Below are 15,910 nucleotides of genomic sequence, written 5' to 3'. Positions count from 1 at the left end.
GAAGCAAAGCCCATTCATCTCTCGGATTCTGCATGTGTTGGTTCCTCTGCCCAGAGTTTTCTCTCTGGTATATTCACATTTGCTAGAAGAGGCAGCTGGCCCACAGAGCTGGGGGCAGGCAGAGGCCTGAGGCCTGGAAAGGAGACCGGATGCACATGTGGCCACAGGGCCTGGCCTTCTGGAAGCACTGCAGGGCTGCTGGGCTGCCCTGATCTCATTATAATACCATTTGCATGGCTGTGTCCCAGTCCCCTCACCCCCTCCCCCAGCAGACACTCCCAGAGGATGAGATGGGAACATGTGCAAAGGCTTCAGGGAGGAAGCCAGGGTGGGTGCTGAAGGGAATGACAATGAGCACTGCGGGGAGGGGAGACCTTGGAGACCTCCACACGTACCCTGGGCCCAGGCTGCTCCCCTCTGTGTGTGGTGCTAGGTAAACACCTGTGCTACTGCAGTTCCCTTCAGTCTCAGGCCTGGACGGTTCTAGGAGAGGACGGCCCGGGGGTCAGGGTTCACAGCCCAGGGAACAGGTGGGGAGGGGGAGTGTTCAGGTCCACTATCCCCTGCTGCAGGGGGGTGAGTAGGGGGGTTGGTCAGGGTTCACCTCCCTGGGTACACGCACTGCTCCCACCCAGCACAGGGCTGTGGGGCACAGACCACAGCCAGCGGTGTCCCCTTGGTGCCCAACCACCAGGGTTCACAGCGGAGGCCTGCCCTGGGGGGAGGAGGCTGTGTGCACCCATGGAGCCACAACAACAGATCGCCCCTGCCTGCACCTGCTTGGAGGGCACCTGCAGGGATCTGCGGCTGCCTCCAGAGGCCTGAACATTCCCTGTATGCTCCCTGCTTACTATGCCACCCCAGCTGCTGCCAAAATTGGTATGCATGTGATAAAAGCAAGATGCAGATGAAAATTCAGGGAAGATTTTGTTATCTCAAAAGCCAATTACGTTGCTATATTGTCACATTTCTAGAGCCAAGATTTATCTTCTGTGAGCAGAACAAATAGCATGGTTTATGGGCTTGCTTCCATAAACTGCACATCATCACAGACCACTTAGTATTCCGAATGTGCAGGACAGCGGGCCACAGGCACAATTTATTAGCTGATAGTGTTGAGAAATCACTGTCCCTGTACAAAATTTAACTCCTAAAATCTTGTAATACTGCTGTACAATAGCTCCACTTTACTGGCTACTATTCTGGTTATGTACTCTAAGTTTGTCCGTGATACTGACAACACAGTTTAAAGTTTGGCTGTATGTTAATCTTAAATCTCAGGATTTTGGCCAAGATGTATTTTTTCATGAAATTGTATTATTAATCTATTTACTTATTATCTGTTTCCTTCACTAAATGGAGAGATTCCTGTTGGGAGGAATTCATGATTTCTTCATTACTGTGTATTTCCAGCACTTATAATAGTGGGAACACAAAACAGAAGCTCCTTGAAGAATGAATGAGGAATACATATGAATTAAAAAGATCCATAAGATACCTCTTCTGGCTGAGTATAGTATATAAAATAGGGATACAGAGGTTTTAAGGCCTCATATAGACTGCTTTTCAATTTTATGTCTTCCTGTGAATAATTTTACTGTGTCTACTATGTGTAAAACATTGCACTGAGGACTGTGAGACTTACTAAAAGGACTTAGGAAAATAAAGACTTTTCTTTACTAGGAATGCAAAGTACTGTAGAACCTTCCAGAATAGATAAGATACCTTGGAAAGTAAATGAAAATTAAAAAGATAATTTCAATAATATTACTTCTAATGTTTAAGATCTCAAGAGAAAACAGGTCTTCAAATGTTAGAATATAGAGTAAAAACTTAGACTATTCAATCTATTGGGCAGATTTATTTTTTCTTTAGATTTTATTTATTTATTCATGAGAGACACACAGAGAGAGAGAGGCAGAGACACAGGCAGAGGGAGAAGCAGGCTCCATGCAAGGACCCTGATGTGGGACTCATTCCCAGGACCCCAGAATCATGACCTGAGCCAAAGGCAGACGCTCATCCACTGGGCCAGCCAGCATCCCTGGGCAGATTTAGATAGAAATTAAATCTCCTAAGTATGTCACAGATGCTACAGAATACACATTGGGAGGTAAATCACAATGATTAGGAAACATGAAAGATATTTATTTCAGTTTGCTTGAGAACAACCCTAAAAAGTGATGGAATCATAAATTTATTCATCAGATACTGTGCAAGCCACTGTTCTACATGCTTGGACAGAGCAGTAAACAGAGAAAAATCTCTGTCCTTATGAAGCCTCCATTTAGTGAGGAATGTAAAGTAAATTAATTCAGTGAAATCTGTAGACTACTACCTGGGGATATAGGCTCTGGAGAAAAAGGAGAACAGGAGGAGGGCTGCAACCTTAAACAGCATGGCCAAGGAAGGCCTCGCTGAGATGACATTGCAGCAAATGCCTGAAAGACAGGAGATGACTCCTGTGCAGGAATCTGGAGGGCAGCACCCTGGGCATAGGAAAGAGCAAGAATAAAGCCCTTGGGCAGGGAGTCTGTTTGCTGAACAGCCAGGAGGCTAGAGTGGCTGGAGCAGACCAAGTGAGGGGGCAAGAAAATGGGGAAGGCACAGAGGTGATCAGCCCGACCTTCACCTGTTACTCCAGATGAGATAAGAGATCCTGAGAGTTTTTCCAATAGAGGAGTGGTATAATCTAACCAATGCTTGAACCAGAGTATTCAGACTGCTTGGTTAAGAACCACAAGAGGACCAGGGCAGCAGCAGTACTAGTTAGGTGGTGGCTGCATTAATGACACCAGTCAAGGGAGTAGTAGGTGAAATGGTGTTTCTGGATGTGTTCTGAATGTAGAAGCAGGATCATGTTTCTGGTAGGATGGGTGCACACGAGAGGTAAAGAGTTAACAGTGATCCCAAGACTTTCAGCCTGTGTCTCAGGAAGGATGGAGCGGTCATTGCCTTTTATGGGAATGATCCTATGGATAGAGGCCAACATAAGACGTTTCGGGGAGAGTGACAATCTTTTTTAAATGTTACTGATAGTTTATGGAACGATCAAAAACTGGAATTTTTAAAAAGATTTATTTATTTATTCATGAAAGCCACAGACTGAGAGAGAGAGAGAGAGAGGGAGAGAGAGAGAGGCAGAGACACAGGCAGAAGGAGAAGCAGGCTCCTCGCAGGGAGCCTGATGCAGAACTCGATCCCTGATCCCAGGATCATTACCTGAACCGAAGGCAGGTGCCCAACTGCTGAGCCACCCAGGCATCCCAAAAACTGGCATGTTATTTAAGAAAGGGGACTTTAGTTAAATTCTCTCATTTACCATGTAGTTTCTATAAACTGTTTAACTCTTGAAACTGGGGTTTTATTTTTCCCATCTTTAAAGATGGAAATAATACTCCTCTCATGTGTTGTAAATATTACTAGATTTCATGTAAAGCATATACATGTCTTGTTTTCAGAATAAGCTCAGTTCTTATAAATGTTTGTTTTCTCTTTCCATCCTTCATTAGATCATTTAAAAAGTCTGAATATATAAAGCGGTGCACTGAGAAAAGTGATCTGAAGCTAGATTTAGGTAAATTGTACATTTTACAGCTAAGGAAATGACAGAAGCTATTTAGATAAACCCAGAAAGGGTGTCCTGAGACACACTCCTAGATCCAGAAATGCCAGTCTGAGTCCTTAGAGAACAGTCAAGGTCAAAGAGGGAAGAGAAGGAGCTAGAGGCTCACAGATTTTTTTCAGTGAAGAATCTGTCTAGTAACAAATTAAAGAAGCAATATGCGTGGCTAAGGTAACAAGAAGCATTGTAGCAGACACGCTAGAAACTGTGCCTGAATATTCATCCAAACAAAAGATATAAACAGCCTCTAAAGAGACTCTCAGGAAGACACAAGAGGGAGGGAAGCGTAGGGAGTGATACCTAGATGAGGGAGAAATCTGCTTTCGACACTGCTGGTGGGAAGGATTGGAAAGAACCCAATGAAATAGCACCTGCTGATAGAAGGAACACACTGTCAATCTAACACAGTGCCCACTTAGGCCTCATCCAGAATGAATTCAGGCCACGGCAGGAGGATCAGAGTGGAGGCAGGAGGTGGCGCTGAATGATTCTAGGTTGCACTATTTTCTCTGGTAGTTTAGTTGTTTAGATAGGTAGTTGGGGGACACCTGAATGGCTCAGTTGGTTGAATGACTGACTCTGGTTTCAACTCAGGTCATGATCTGCCGGCCATGGGATGGGGCCCCACGTCGGGCTACCATCAAAGACTGCTTCAGATTCTTTCTTCCTCTCTGTCTGCCCCCTCTGTGCTTGCACACTGTCTTTCCCTCAAGTAAATAAATAATCTTTAAAAAAACAGTAATTTTTTAAAGATTTTATTTATTTATTAATGAGATACACACAGAGAGAGGCAGAGACATAGGCAGAGAGAGAAGCAGGCTCCATGCAGGGGGAGCCTGATGTGGGACTAGAATCACACCCTGAGCCCAAGCAGACACTCAACCGCTGAGCCACCCAGGCATCCCAAAAAATAGTTTAGATTGGTATTGCTTATTTAGTTATATTTACTTCCTGAAAAAACTTAAGGAGAAGTTTATATAACATGCTAACTGGTATTTATTAATTCCAGATATTGCTTAGATCTCCCCAGACTTCCAAGTTGCTAGAAGTTGATGTAAGATTCTAACATAAGTAGGAAGGGTGGCAAAAATGGTGGTATATATCAGCCAGTAGTTTCAGTTAGGAAAAAAAAAATTCTCGGTGGAGTTCATGCAGTCACTATAAATTTTAAAACAAGAGACACAGAACCTAAGCAGGAACTCATTCCTAACAACATAAGCATGAAAGCCTGCCACTGACACATGGCAATCCAAGTTTGGTCGGCAGTAACCTTCTGTGACCCAGCAGACTAAGACTCACTTTGCAAACTTAACCTCTAACATAATCTCATTTCCCTTCCTCACATTCTGTGATGGGTCGCCAAGGATCAAATATAATTCTTCAATAAAGTCTCGTGATTTGGTCCTGCCTGCCTCCCACGTCATCTCCGAACCCCTCTCCTCCTTGCTGGGTCCTCGTTGTGCTGTGCTTGGGGCCTCAGCTTCCTGGTCCCCCGGTGGGGTAGGGACTCCTGCTGTTTGCCCCGAGGTACCCACTTTCTTTATGGCTTGCACAGTTGTTTATTCTGTTGTCTATCCTTTCTGAGAAACTGTAAGGATCGTTCCTTGGAACACAGTATATGCCTATTCTGTTTACCATTCCACACTGAGCAACCTCAGAAAAGTGTTGGGCACCAAGGCAGAACTGTTAAATGTGACAGTGCACAAATATAAGACCTGTAAACCATGAGGCAGGAACTGCATCAGTTGTAACCACTGTCTCCAATGCTTCACTCAGAGCCGCCTTCAAGTAGCTGCTGGCAGCACCATGACTGAGTGAATCAATCACTCCAGGAATACTTCCCCTAGCCCAGCCAGGCCCCCAGGATTTGCATAACATCCCTGTAATGAACTGTAGAGGACACCCTCAGCAGCATGTTCTGTTCTCTCTGATGGTATGCCTCAGAATGAAATGCTCTTGGATGTTAAAGTATGGATGGCACTGAGCTCAAGCTGCTGAACTCACTCTCAGCATCATCACACCTTTTCAAAAAACTTGAAACTCCCATCGTCACACAGGATCACAGCAATACTGCTACGTGCTCACCCCTTCCTTCCCCACCTGTGTGGCTACAGCATTCCTCCACATTCATACGCTGCTCCTGACTCTTACCTGGGACACACAGAAGACACCTGTGAAAACCCGATAGCTGAAAAGTGAATCCCAAACACTAAACGTTACCTTAGAAAGGTACATCACTGTACACTTATAACAACGAAAAAAATTAAAACAGGAAAACAAATAACTGAAAAGAACATATTCCTCAGGGGTGGTAAAAATTATAAAACTATTGTATATTAGAAGGACAGAAGTCCTTCTCTGCCCTCTCTATCCTCCTCCCTCCATCTTCTGTCATTTGCTGATTATATCCTGGCATATGCACAGCAGAGAGACAGTCCTTGACTGGTTCTGCTCTACCTGCTGATTTTAACGTCATTTTCAGATCCAGTAATATTTTTCCTAAAATAATCCCACAATCCAGAGATTAGTTATATTAGAAGCCAGACAAACATTCAGACAAGTCTTGGCCCCTTTATAGGGATCTCATTTGTAGACTGGCACGGGAGACTACAAAGGGAGAGAGAGATGAAGACAGAGGAGTAAGGGAAGGACCCCTGGAGAAAGTGTCTACAGAGCTCAGAACACATGAAGTCAAGTGCATATCTAAAGACATACCTTCATCACAAGATCAACTTCTTTCATATTAGAACAAAGATAATGAGGGAGGTTGAGACAAATATGGGTGGGAGACAAGAGTCAGACTTCTCAAAGGGTCACGTTTCATAGCCTGAATTTTCTCTATAAAATAAAATGGGAGGTTTTCAGCTAGGGGAAAGGAGGTGATGACAGAACGGCTTTCAGCAAAGGAACGCACATTTGAAACAGCCATGGTGGCACACAAGGCAGTGCCAGGCCCCTTCCCATGCTGAACCCTCAGTATGTGGTGCCACTAGCTGAGCTCAGCAACTTGTGTATGGACCCAAGTTCAACCGTCTTTAGGAAGGATATAGTATGACGGAAAGTGAGTTAGGATAATGAAGATTCTGGAAAGAGAATGGTTAATGTTATGTGTCATGGATTCCAGGGTGAGTTGGGCAGGTTCAGGAAAGAGACAGACTGGGACAATTCTAAGCAGGAAAAGTCTAGAAAGTCTAATAACCCCATGAAAAAATTGAGAACGAAACATGCTTATGGTCAAAGAGTGATATGTACGCTCCAGGGGTTCAGAGGCGGAGCAGTGATGAGTGATGACAAGGCTGAAGCTGTGGGCAGGCAGGTCCTCTGCTGAAACGAGCATGGATGGAGAGGGGTTGGTCTAGAAAGACTCCTAGGATTGCAATGATTGTGATAAAGAAGGCTGTTTGTGAGGTAGGTGCAATTGGCAGAGGGAGAGGGGAGTGAAACCACAGGAGTAGAGGTACGATGTGTGCACTGACTAACCAGTACCATTTGCTATTCCTTCAAAAAAAAAAAACACTATCATTCCTTATTCCATTCACTTTTCCTGCAAGTTACCTGGCTGGATCATTCTGAAAAAAGGTGATTTGTAAAAAGAAAAGATAGAAAAAAGGAGTTCCCCATGGGGAGGAGGACATGCTCTAAAGTTAATTGGTCACAGTTATGAATCACTATCAGTTACCAGATGACCCACATATATTACAGGTGTATTCTTCTCTGAATTCTCAAAGGTTATGAAGTGCCACAGTGAGAAAAAAATATTTTAAAAGAATGCTCTATCAACACTGATGACACAGAGAATTAATACATGATACTTTATGTACAATAGCATTTACACTGATTGCCAGCAAAGAAGCCATCTCAATATGCATGTCTATACCACTAGAGTCATACATGCCCACCACTAAATGATTTACTCTTACCTGGATGGCAAGGGCACGAGCTACGAGACCTCTGAGGTATTGTACGGGATCTTCTGGGCCTTCCCACTTGCTCTGCCATGCAAGAGGACACTGCAAGTTAAAAAGGATCCAAATTAAGTTTACATATATAATATTTATACAAGAGACCTTTTAACATTAATGTGATGGGGAAAACATTTTGGCATAATCCACCTTATGTGTATCATGACATTTATTTCTTTAAGATATGTATGTTTGGGATCCCTCGGTGGCGCAGCGGTTTGGCGCCTGCCTTTGGCCCAGGGCGCGATCCTGGAGACCCAGGATCGAGTCCCACATCGGGCTCCCGGTGCATGGAGCCTGCTTCTCCCTCTGCCTGTGTCTCTGCCTCTCTCTCTCTCTCTCTGTGACTATCATAAATAAATAAAAATTAAAAAAAAAGATATGTATGTTTTTCTTTGATCACAATAGAAATGACAGAATGAATTAATCTGTTTCTCTAAAAGGAGATTTTTTTAAATAATTTGGCTATTGTGGGTAATGCTGCTATAAAACATCAGGTGCATGTACCCCTTCAAATCAGTATTTCTGTATCCTTTAGGTAAATACCTAGTAGTGCAGTTGCTGGGTTGTGGGGTAGTTCTAAATGTCCATTGACTGAAGAACATACAGTATATATACATGATAGAATACTACTCAGGCATCAAAAAGAATGAAATCTTGCCATTTGCAAGGAGGTGGACAGAGCTAGAGTGTACTATGCTAAAGGGAAATAGGTAAGTCAGAGACAAATACCAAATGATCTCACTCAGGCGGGATTTAAGAAAAACAGATGAACACAGGGGAAGGAGGGAAAAAAAGAAGAAAACAAAGCATAAGAGACTCAATGATAAGGAACAAACTAGTATTGCTGGAGGGAAGTGGGTGGGGAGTGGGCTATATGCGGGATGGGCAATGGAGAGGCACTGGGTGTTGTGTGTAGGTGATGAATCACTAAATTCTACACCTGAAACCAAATTTACCATATATGTTAACAAATTTAAAATGAAACTTGAAATTTAAAAAAATAAGATTTTTTAAAATAAAAAATTTTGAAACAATAAACAAATATAAACTGGTATATACAAAGTAGCAAACCATGTTTTCTTTTTTTTAATTTTTTTATTTATTTATGATACACACAGAGAGAGAAAGAGGCAGAGACACAGGCAGAGGGAGAAGCAGGCTCCATGCACCGGAAGCCCGACGTGGGATTCGATCCCGGATCTCCAGGATCGCGCCCTGGGCCAAAGGCAGGCGCTAAACCACTGCGCCACTCAGGGATCCCCAAACCATGTTTTCTTAAAACAATACTTAGTACATAAAGAAATCAAATTAAATTTGATGAATTCATTTATAAGCGTTAATTTTTTTTAAACTATTGGCTCCTACAGAATTTCTTCAAACTCTACATAGAGAAGTATAATGGATTTTCATCCCCAAACCATGTATAATAAAAAGAGAAGAAATTTTTAAAAACTTACTCTAAATTAAGTAAATAAAACTATTCTAAAATAGTTATCTTTTAAATATCTGACCTTCTATTAACTGATATTCTCTATTAATATGTACTTCTTTATTTCATAATATTCTATAAGTTCATCATTATACTATACCTTCTCTGTTGAGAGTTTGCTGGATTTTCCAAATATTATATAAATATCCAAACTTCTAAAGTATAGTAAAATAGGGAGAAAACATCAATTTCATACCCCCAAACACTGATTATATAGCTGAGAAATGATGGTGTAGAATATATCAACAAGGCATGGAAAACAAAAATTATAAGATAATGGAAATTTAGAGTGTATAAGCACCTTAGAAAACATCTGGTTCAATCATTTAGATGCATAAAGTAAACCTTCTTAGGAATATGGCAGAAAAGTGCCAGAGCAGTGCTTTGAACTAAGACAGGGGTGGTGATTTTAACACATGAGCCCAGAGTCTCCAACGCTTTTCCTGCTGAGACCAGAAGTGTGTGCTTGTCTTTGTAAAGAAGGGTCCTGTGAATACAGTAGCAGTGATGCTGTATCAGTTTCTAGCACCAGGCCATAAGAAATCTGTTGATTGTATTTCCTGTCTTTTGAGAATTTTGATCTTGGAACCCATTCACCATATTTGAAGCCCAATTTTTGGAGAGGCCTATGTGCAGATGGATGGAGGCTTCTAGCTCTCAGCTAACATTAACTTGCTAGCCTAGCCATGTGAACAAGCTTTCTCCACCAAACCCTACCTACATTTAAGGCTTCTAAACTTAAAATAAATGAGTTTTTTTTTTTTTTTTTTTATGACAGGCACACAGTGAGAGAGAGAGAGAGGCAGAGACACAGGCAGAGGGAGAAGCAGGCTCCATGCACCGGGAGCCCGATGTGGGATTCGATCCCGGGTCTCCAGGATCGCGCCCCGGGCCAAAGGCAGGCGCCAAACCGCTGCGCCACCCAGGGATCCCCTAAATGAGTTCTTTTAAACAACATTTTAATCCAGTATGTTTTGGTGGAATTTGATATATGGCAAGATGACTGATGCAGAGTTTGGTATCTTCCCATTGAGAGATGAGGTCCATGTCCCTTGTACCTGAGTAAGACCTTGGTGACAACTAGAATAGAATCAAGCATAAGTCATGCTGTATCAGATTCAGTTTTCAGGTCTAGGAATAACAAATTAGCAGCTTTCATTTTCAGTTTTTTGGGTGGTTTACTCTCAGAACCAAGATCTAATGTTGTAAGGAAGTGAAGTAGCCTATATAGAGAGACCCACCGGAGGTGTCTGCACAAGGACCAACCATCTGTCCTGCTGAGCTCCCAGCCAACAATCAGCACCAACCTGCAACCCAAACTGCAAGTAGATCCTCCAGCTCCAAGCTGAGCCCATTCAGCTGGTGTCACATGGAGCAGACACAGGCCTGCCCCACCAGATCCACCCAAAATTCCTTATTCATGAGCTAAATGAATAATGTTTCTTGTTTTCAGCCATTAATTTCAGGGTAGTTTACTATGTAGCAATAAATAAGTGATATATCAGGTTTTCACATTCTCAGTGTTATGCTGTCCTGTCTTAGAAAGAGAGCTTCTTTTCACAGTGTTTCGTACAATGTTATGTTACTGTGTAGGGAACCTCCCTGCCACTTGGTATTCATGCCCTCATGAAGTCTCCTCACCTTGAGTTAGAACTGGTTTTGGTGACTTGATTCTAATGAAAGAATACACTAGGAGTGATGGGATGCCACTTTCTGTGGCTTCTGCTGGCTTGCCCTCTCACTCTCCCTTCCCTGTGCTAGCTCTAAGGGAAAGTGTCATGCTGAGAGTTTCTGGATGAAGATGCCTGTGGAGCAAGGAACTGACATCATCATCAATAGTCAATAGGGACCAGAGGCCTGCAGATGGCCAGGCTGTTAGTGCCCTTAGAGGCTGTGATGACGGTGGCCCCAGACCCCAGACAACACCTGACCATAGGGTGCAGGAGACCTGAGCCTATATAGCTGAAATCATACCACGATTCTGGACATACAGAAACAGTGACACCATGAATTCTATTGTTTTGTTCCCTGAAGCTTTCAGGCAATTTACTGTGTAGCAATAGGTAACTGACAGTTACCAATATCAGTGTCAGTAGAAAACAGCCATTCCATTGATGTTAAAGCCCTTACTGTTCACCAGTTCAGCAGTTACTGTGCACAAGGCTGATTCTCAGGATATCCGAAGGAGGAGCGGGGATACTGAAACTTTCTCATGAAAAGAAGAGCTGGTGGGCACCACCTCCCTCCTCCACAGAGCAGCCCACATACTCTGACACTAGTGGGAATAAGAACACTCTCTACTTATGTTGCTAATGTCATTGCACCTCCCCATGTGCTCCCCAGGGAATCTGCATCACAAGCCTCATTGTGTGCAAGCTGCGCTGAGGGGGGCCAGCGAGGCTGTGAAGTGGCTCCTACCCTGGGGAGAGGGACAACAGTCACATACACACCAGTTCCACTGCAGCCCCATCAGTGGGCTAGGGGCAGGCATCTGGTCTGACTGCGGCGCCCCCCCCCCCCGCCATGAAACCCCAGGGGACAACAGTGGGCAAGTGCCCTGCACTACTACACCTCCAGAAAACATCTGGTCTGACCAGAAAATGAAAACAACAGTTCCACAATATGTATGCACTCCTATGTTCAATGCATCATTATCTACAATAACCAAGATATGAAAGGAACCTAAGTGCCCATCGATAGTTGAATGGATAAGGAAGTTGTAACACACACACACACACACACACACACACACACACACACACGAATATTACTCCACCCTAAAAAAGAATGAAGCTATTTGGGACATTATGGATGAACCTAGAGGCTATGATGCTAAGTGAAATAAGTCAGAGAAAGACAACCGTATGATTTCACCTTTATGTAGGATCTAAAAAACAAACATTAGAAATCAGAAACAGCCCCCTAAACAGAGAACTGATGGTTGCCAGAGGATAGGAGGTGGAGGGTGGCTGAAATGGGGGAAGGGGATTAAATGGTCCAATCTTAGTTATAAAATATATAAGACATGGCGATGCAAGGTACAGAGTAAGGAATGTAATTACTAACCTGGTGACAATTTTGTATGGGGGGCAGCTAGATTTATCCTGGTGATCACTTTGTAATGCATGTAACTGGAAACCACTACATCGTACACACAAAACTATACTGTGTGTCAAGGAGAGTTCACTTAAGAATGTGTTATATGTCATTTGAGTTTATATAAGAATGATTTCATCAAGGAAGTCAGTAAAGGAAGAAGGTATTATGTTTTGAAAGCTGTGCTGGATTTTGACAAAGGCAGAAAGAACTGGAAGGAACATTTTAAGCTAACGTTCACTGGATGCTGTGCCACCAACTGTGCTGAGTGCTGTAGAGGTACCAATAATCCTTAGGAGCAAATACTGTTCTAACTTCCACATTACAGTGGAGACAATGGATGCAGGGAAGGAAGAGCCTGCCCAGAACCACCGAGCAGGCAATGCCACACCCATGATGTGGCCCCTGGAACCTCACTCCAGAGTCCGTTTGTCCACATCATACTGCTGATTCTACCCTTCTCTTGTGCTTCACATACATTACGCCATGTGAGGTTCAACACAAGACAATCATGAACTGGGGATTAAAACTATAATAATGGAGGGATCCCTGGGTGGCTCAGCAGGTTTAGCACCTGCCTTTGGCCCAGGGCATGATCCTAGAGTCCCGGGATCGAGTCCCACATCAGGCTCCCTGCATGGAGCCTGCTTCTCCCTCTGCTTATGTCTCTGCCTCTCTCTCTCTCTCTCTCTTTCTCTTTCTCTCTCTCTCTCTCTGTATGTCTCTAATGAATAAATAAATAAAATCTTAAAAAATAAAATAAAACTATAATAATGGAGAAACTAAGGCTTGAAACAAATTAACTTACCGGTTTTGAAACTAAATGTTATACATCTGGAGCCCAAGTTTGAACCTAAATATAACCTCTTTTTACTACTTATCCTTTCCATAAAGATGTCACAGAAGCAGAGCAGCATAGGGGCCTGTCGTTCACTTCCTTCAAGCATTAATCAAGTTCATGGGTATTCAGCAAACTTGTATTAACAGTTGCTATGTGGCAGTCATTCCTTAGGTGCTTTGGACATGAAGTGATAACATAATCCCTATTGATAACGGCCTGTGCGAGGTGTGAACATGGACAAAAAAGGAGACACTGCAGTCCATCCAGTAAGTTCTCTGATAAGGACAAAAAGTGTGCTCACTGAACACAGAGCGAGGGTCACCAAATCCCAACTGTGTATGAGGGCAAGAGTCAGGGAAGGTTTTCTGGTAGAATTAATGCTCGAGGTAAGTATTGAGAGGTAAGAGTCACACTCTGGTAAAGACAAACAGTAGGGAAAGGGAGGACAATTAATAAGGGAGACATGAGAAAATTGGGTTTATTAATTAGGTAAGGACCAGACCAGGAAGCTTTTTCAGAGTTTATACTAAGGAGTTGGAAAGCAATAAGACCAAATTAAACTTTAACCAGGAATGTGACACAATCTGATTTGAATTTTATAAAGATTACCCAGTAGACATGGGGAGAAAAGGCATTCAGGGGATGGATGTGGTGGCAGGGAGGTGAGTTGGGGAGCTCCAGTACTGTTACAGGCCTGAAGAGTGAGGATCTCCATGAGGTCAGTACAAGGGTAACAACGGCAAGCCCGTCTGCAACACATTCTGGGGCAGGCACTGTTCTAAGCATGTTACTCACATAGATACCTCTACACTTCAACATAACCCTCTAAGGGGGTTATAATTATTAGCCACATTCAGTGACTTGACCAAGAAAATACCAAATGACCAAATAAATATCCAAGAGTATTTAATCTCTACAATTTCAATGTTTATTACATGAACTTTAAACACAGGTCCACTTTTAGTGACTCTTTCCTCTTCAATTTGATAACTCTAGTTATTAATCATAATTGCCAAACACTATTGTTCTACTAAGAAAAATGATGTGCTGATGTTCACCTGCGGGGGTGATGATGATAATCCATGATCAAGTTTTGGAAATACCTGAAAACTTCATTTGATTCAAGCTTATAGTAGTTTCCAAAACTGGGAGACAGCCTTGTAGCCCCTATTTATTTCATATACCAGAAGTTGCAATGAGATGTTATAGTGTGTGGGAGGAAAGTATTCAGTTTAAAATGTTTTTTAGAAAAAGGGGGAAAAGAAAAAGAAAAAAAGAACTTGATAGGACTCCAAGATGGCAGAGAAGCAGGAAAACTTAGTTTCATTTAGTCCCAGGAATTCAGCTGGGTAGCTATCAAATCATTCTGAAAACCTGTGAACTCAGCCAGAAATCTAAGAATAGCTACAACTCTACAAATAGAAAGCAATCACTTTCTGTAAGAATGACAAGATGGAAAAACTCACCTCAGAAAAGCGAACAAGAGGCAGTACTGACTGCCAGAGGCCTAATCAGTATGAATATAAATAAAATGTCAGAACTAAAGTTCAGAATAATGATTATAAAGATAGTAGCTGGGCTTGATAAGAGCATAGAAGACACTAGAGAATCCTTTTCTGGAGAAATAAAAGAACTAAAATCAAGTCAAAATCAAAAAGACTATTAATGAGATGCAATAAAAATTGGAGGCTCTAACTGCTAGGATGAATGAGGCAGAAAAAAGAATCAGTAATGTAGACGGCAAAATGATGGAGAATAAAGAAGCTGAGAAACAGAGAGATACACAACTACTGATCATGAGAGAAGAATTCGAGAGATAAGTGATACCATAAAACAAAGCAATATTAAAAGTAATTGGGATTTCAGAAGAGGAAGGAGAGAGAGAGGGACAGAAGATATAATGGAGCAAATTATAGCAGAGAGCTTCACTAAGCTGGGGAAGGAAACACACAGTGCAGGAAGCACAGAGAATGCCCCCTCAAAATCAATAAAAATACGTCAACACCTTGACATGTAATAGTGAAGCTTACAAATGTTAAAGAGAAAATCTTGAAAACAGCTCAGGACAAAAGCCGCATGACCTACAAGAGTAGAAACATTAGGACTGGCAGCAAACCTATCAACAGAACCCAGCAGGCCAGAAAGGACTGACATGATATATTCAAGGTGCTAAGTGAAAAAATATGTAGCCAAGAATACTTTAATCAGCTATGATGTCATTCAAGATAGAAGGAGAGATAAAAAGCTTCCAGGACAAAGAGAAACTAAAAGAATTTGTGATCACTAAACCAGCCCTGTAAGAAATATTCAAAGAAATCCTTTAAGAGAAGAGAGAGCCCAAACTAACATAGACCAGAAAGGAACAGAGGCAAGCTACAGAAATAGTGACTCTACAGGTAATACAATGGCACTAAATTCACATCATTCAATAGTTACTCCAAATGTAAATGGGCTAAATGCACCAATCAAAAGACAAAAGGGTATCAGATTGGATAAAAGCAAGACCCATAGATATGCTATCTGCAGGAGACACATTTTAGACCCAAAGACAACTCCAAGTTGAAAGTGAAGGCATGGAGAACCATTTATCATGCTAATGGACTTCAAAAGAAAGCTGGAGTGGCAATCCTTATATCCGACAAATTATATTTTAACCAGAGACTGTTCTCAAGAGATGAAGAAAGACATTATATCATAATTTAAGGGCCTATGCAATAAGATCTAACAATTGTAAATATTTATGCCCCTAACATGGGAGCAGCCAATTATGTAAACCAATTAGTGACAAAACAAAAGAAATACATCAATAATACAGTAATAGTACGATAATAACACAATAAGAGTACAGAAGGTTAACACCCTACTCATTGCAATGGACAGATCATCTAAGCAGA

At 42.2% G+C, this 15,910-nt stretch overlaps 1 protein-coding gene across 2 annotated transcripts in view; it reads right to left on the bottom strand.

Annotated features, from left to right (window-relative positions):
* Positions 1-15,910, bottom strand: part of DYNC2H1 (dynein cytoplasmic 2 heavy chain 1) — a 341,276-nt gene that overhangs the window by 64,657 nt on the left and 260,709 nt on the right. For both annotated transcript variants that reach the window (XM_055305872.1, XM_055305873.1), the window contains one exon: positions 7,546-7,635. In XM_055305872.1, coding sequence (XP_055161847.1) covers positions 7,546-7,635 — 90 coding nt within the window. The remainder of the gene's footprint in view (positions 1-7,545; positions 7,636-15,910) is intronic.

Source organism: Nyctereutes procyonoides, unplaced genomic scaffold (genome assembly GCF_905146905.1).
Source record: "Nyctereutes procyonoides isolate TBG_1078 unplaced genomic scaffold, NYPRO_anot_genome, whole genome shotgun sequence".
NCBI lineage: Eukaryota > Metazoa > Chordata > Mammalia > Carnivora > Canidae > Nyctereutes > Nyctereutes procyonoides.
Note: the sequence above shows the minus strand (reverse complement) of the source record. Positions and strands in the feature narration are given on the sequence as shown.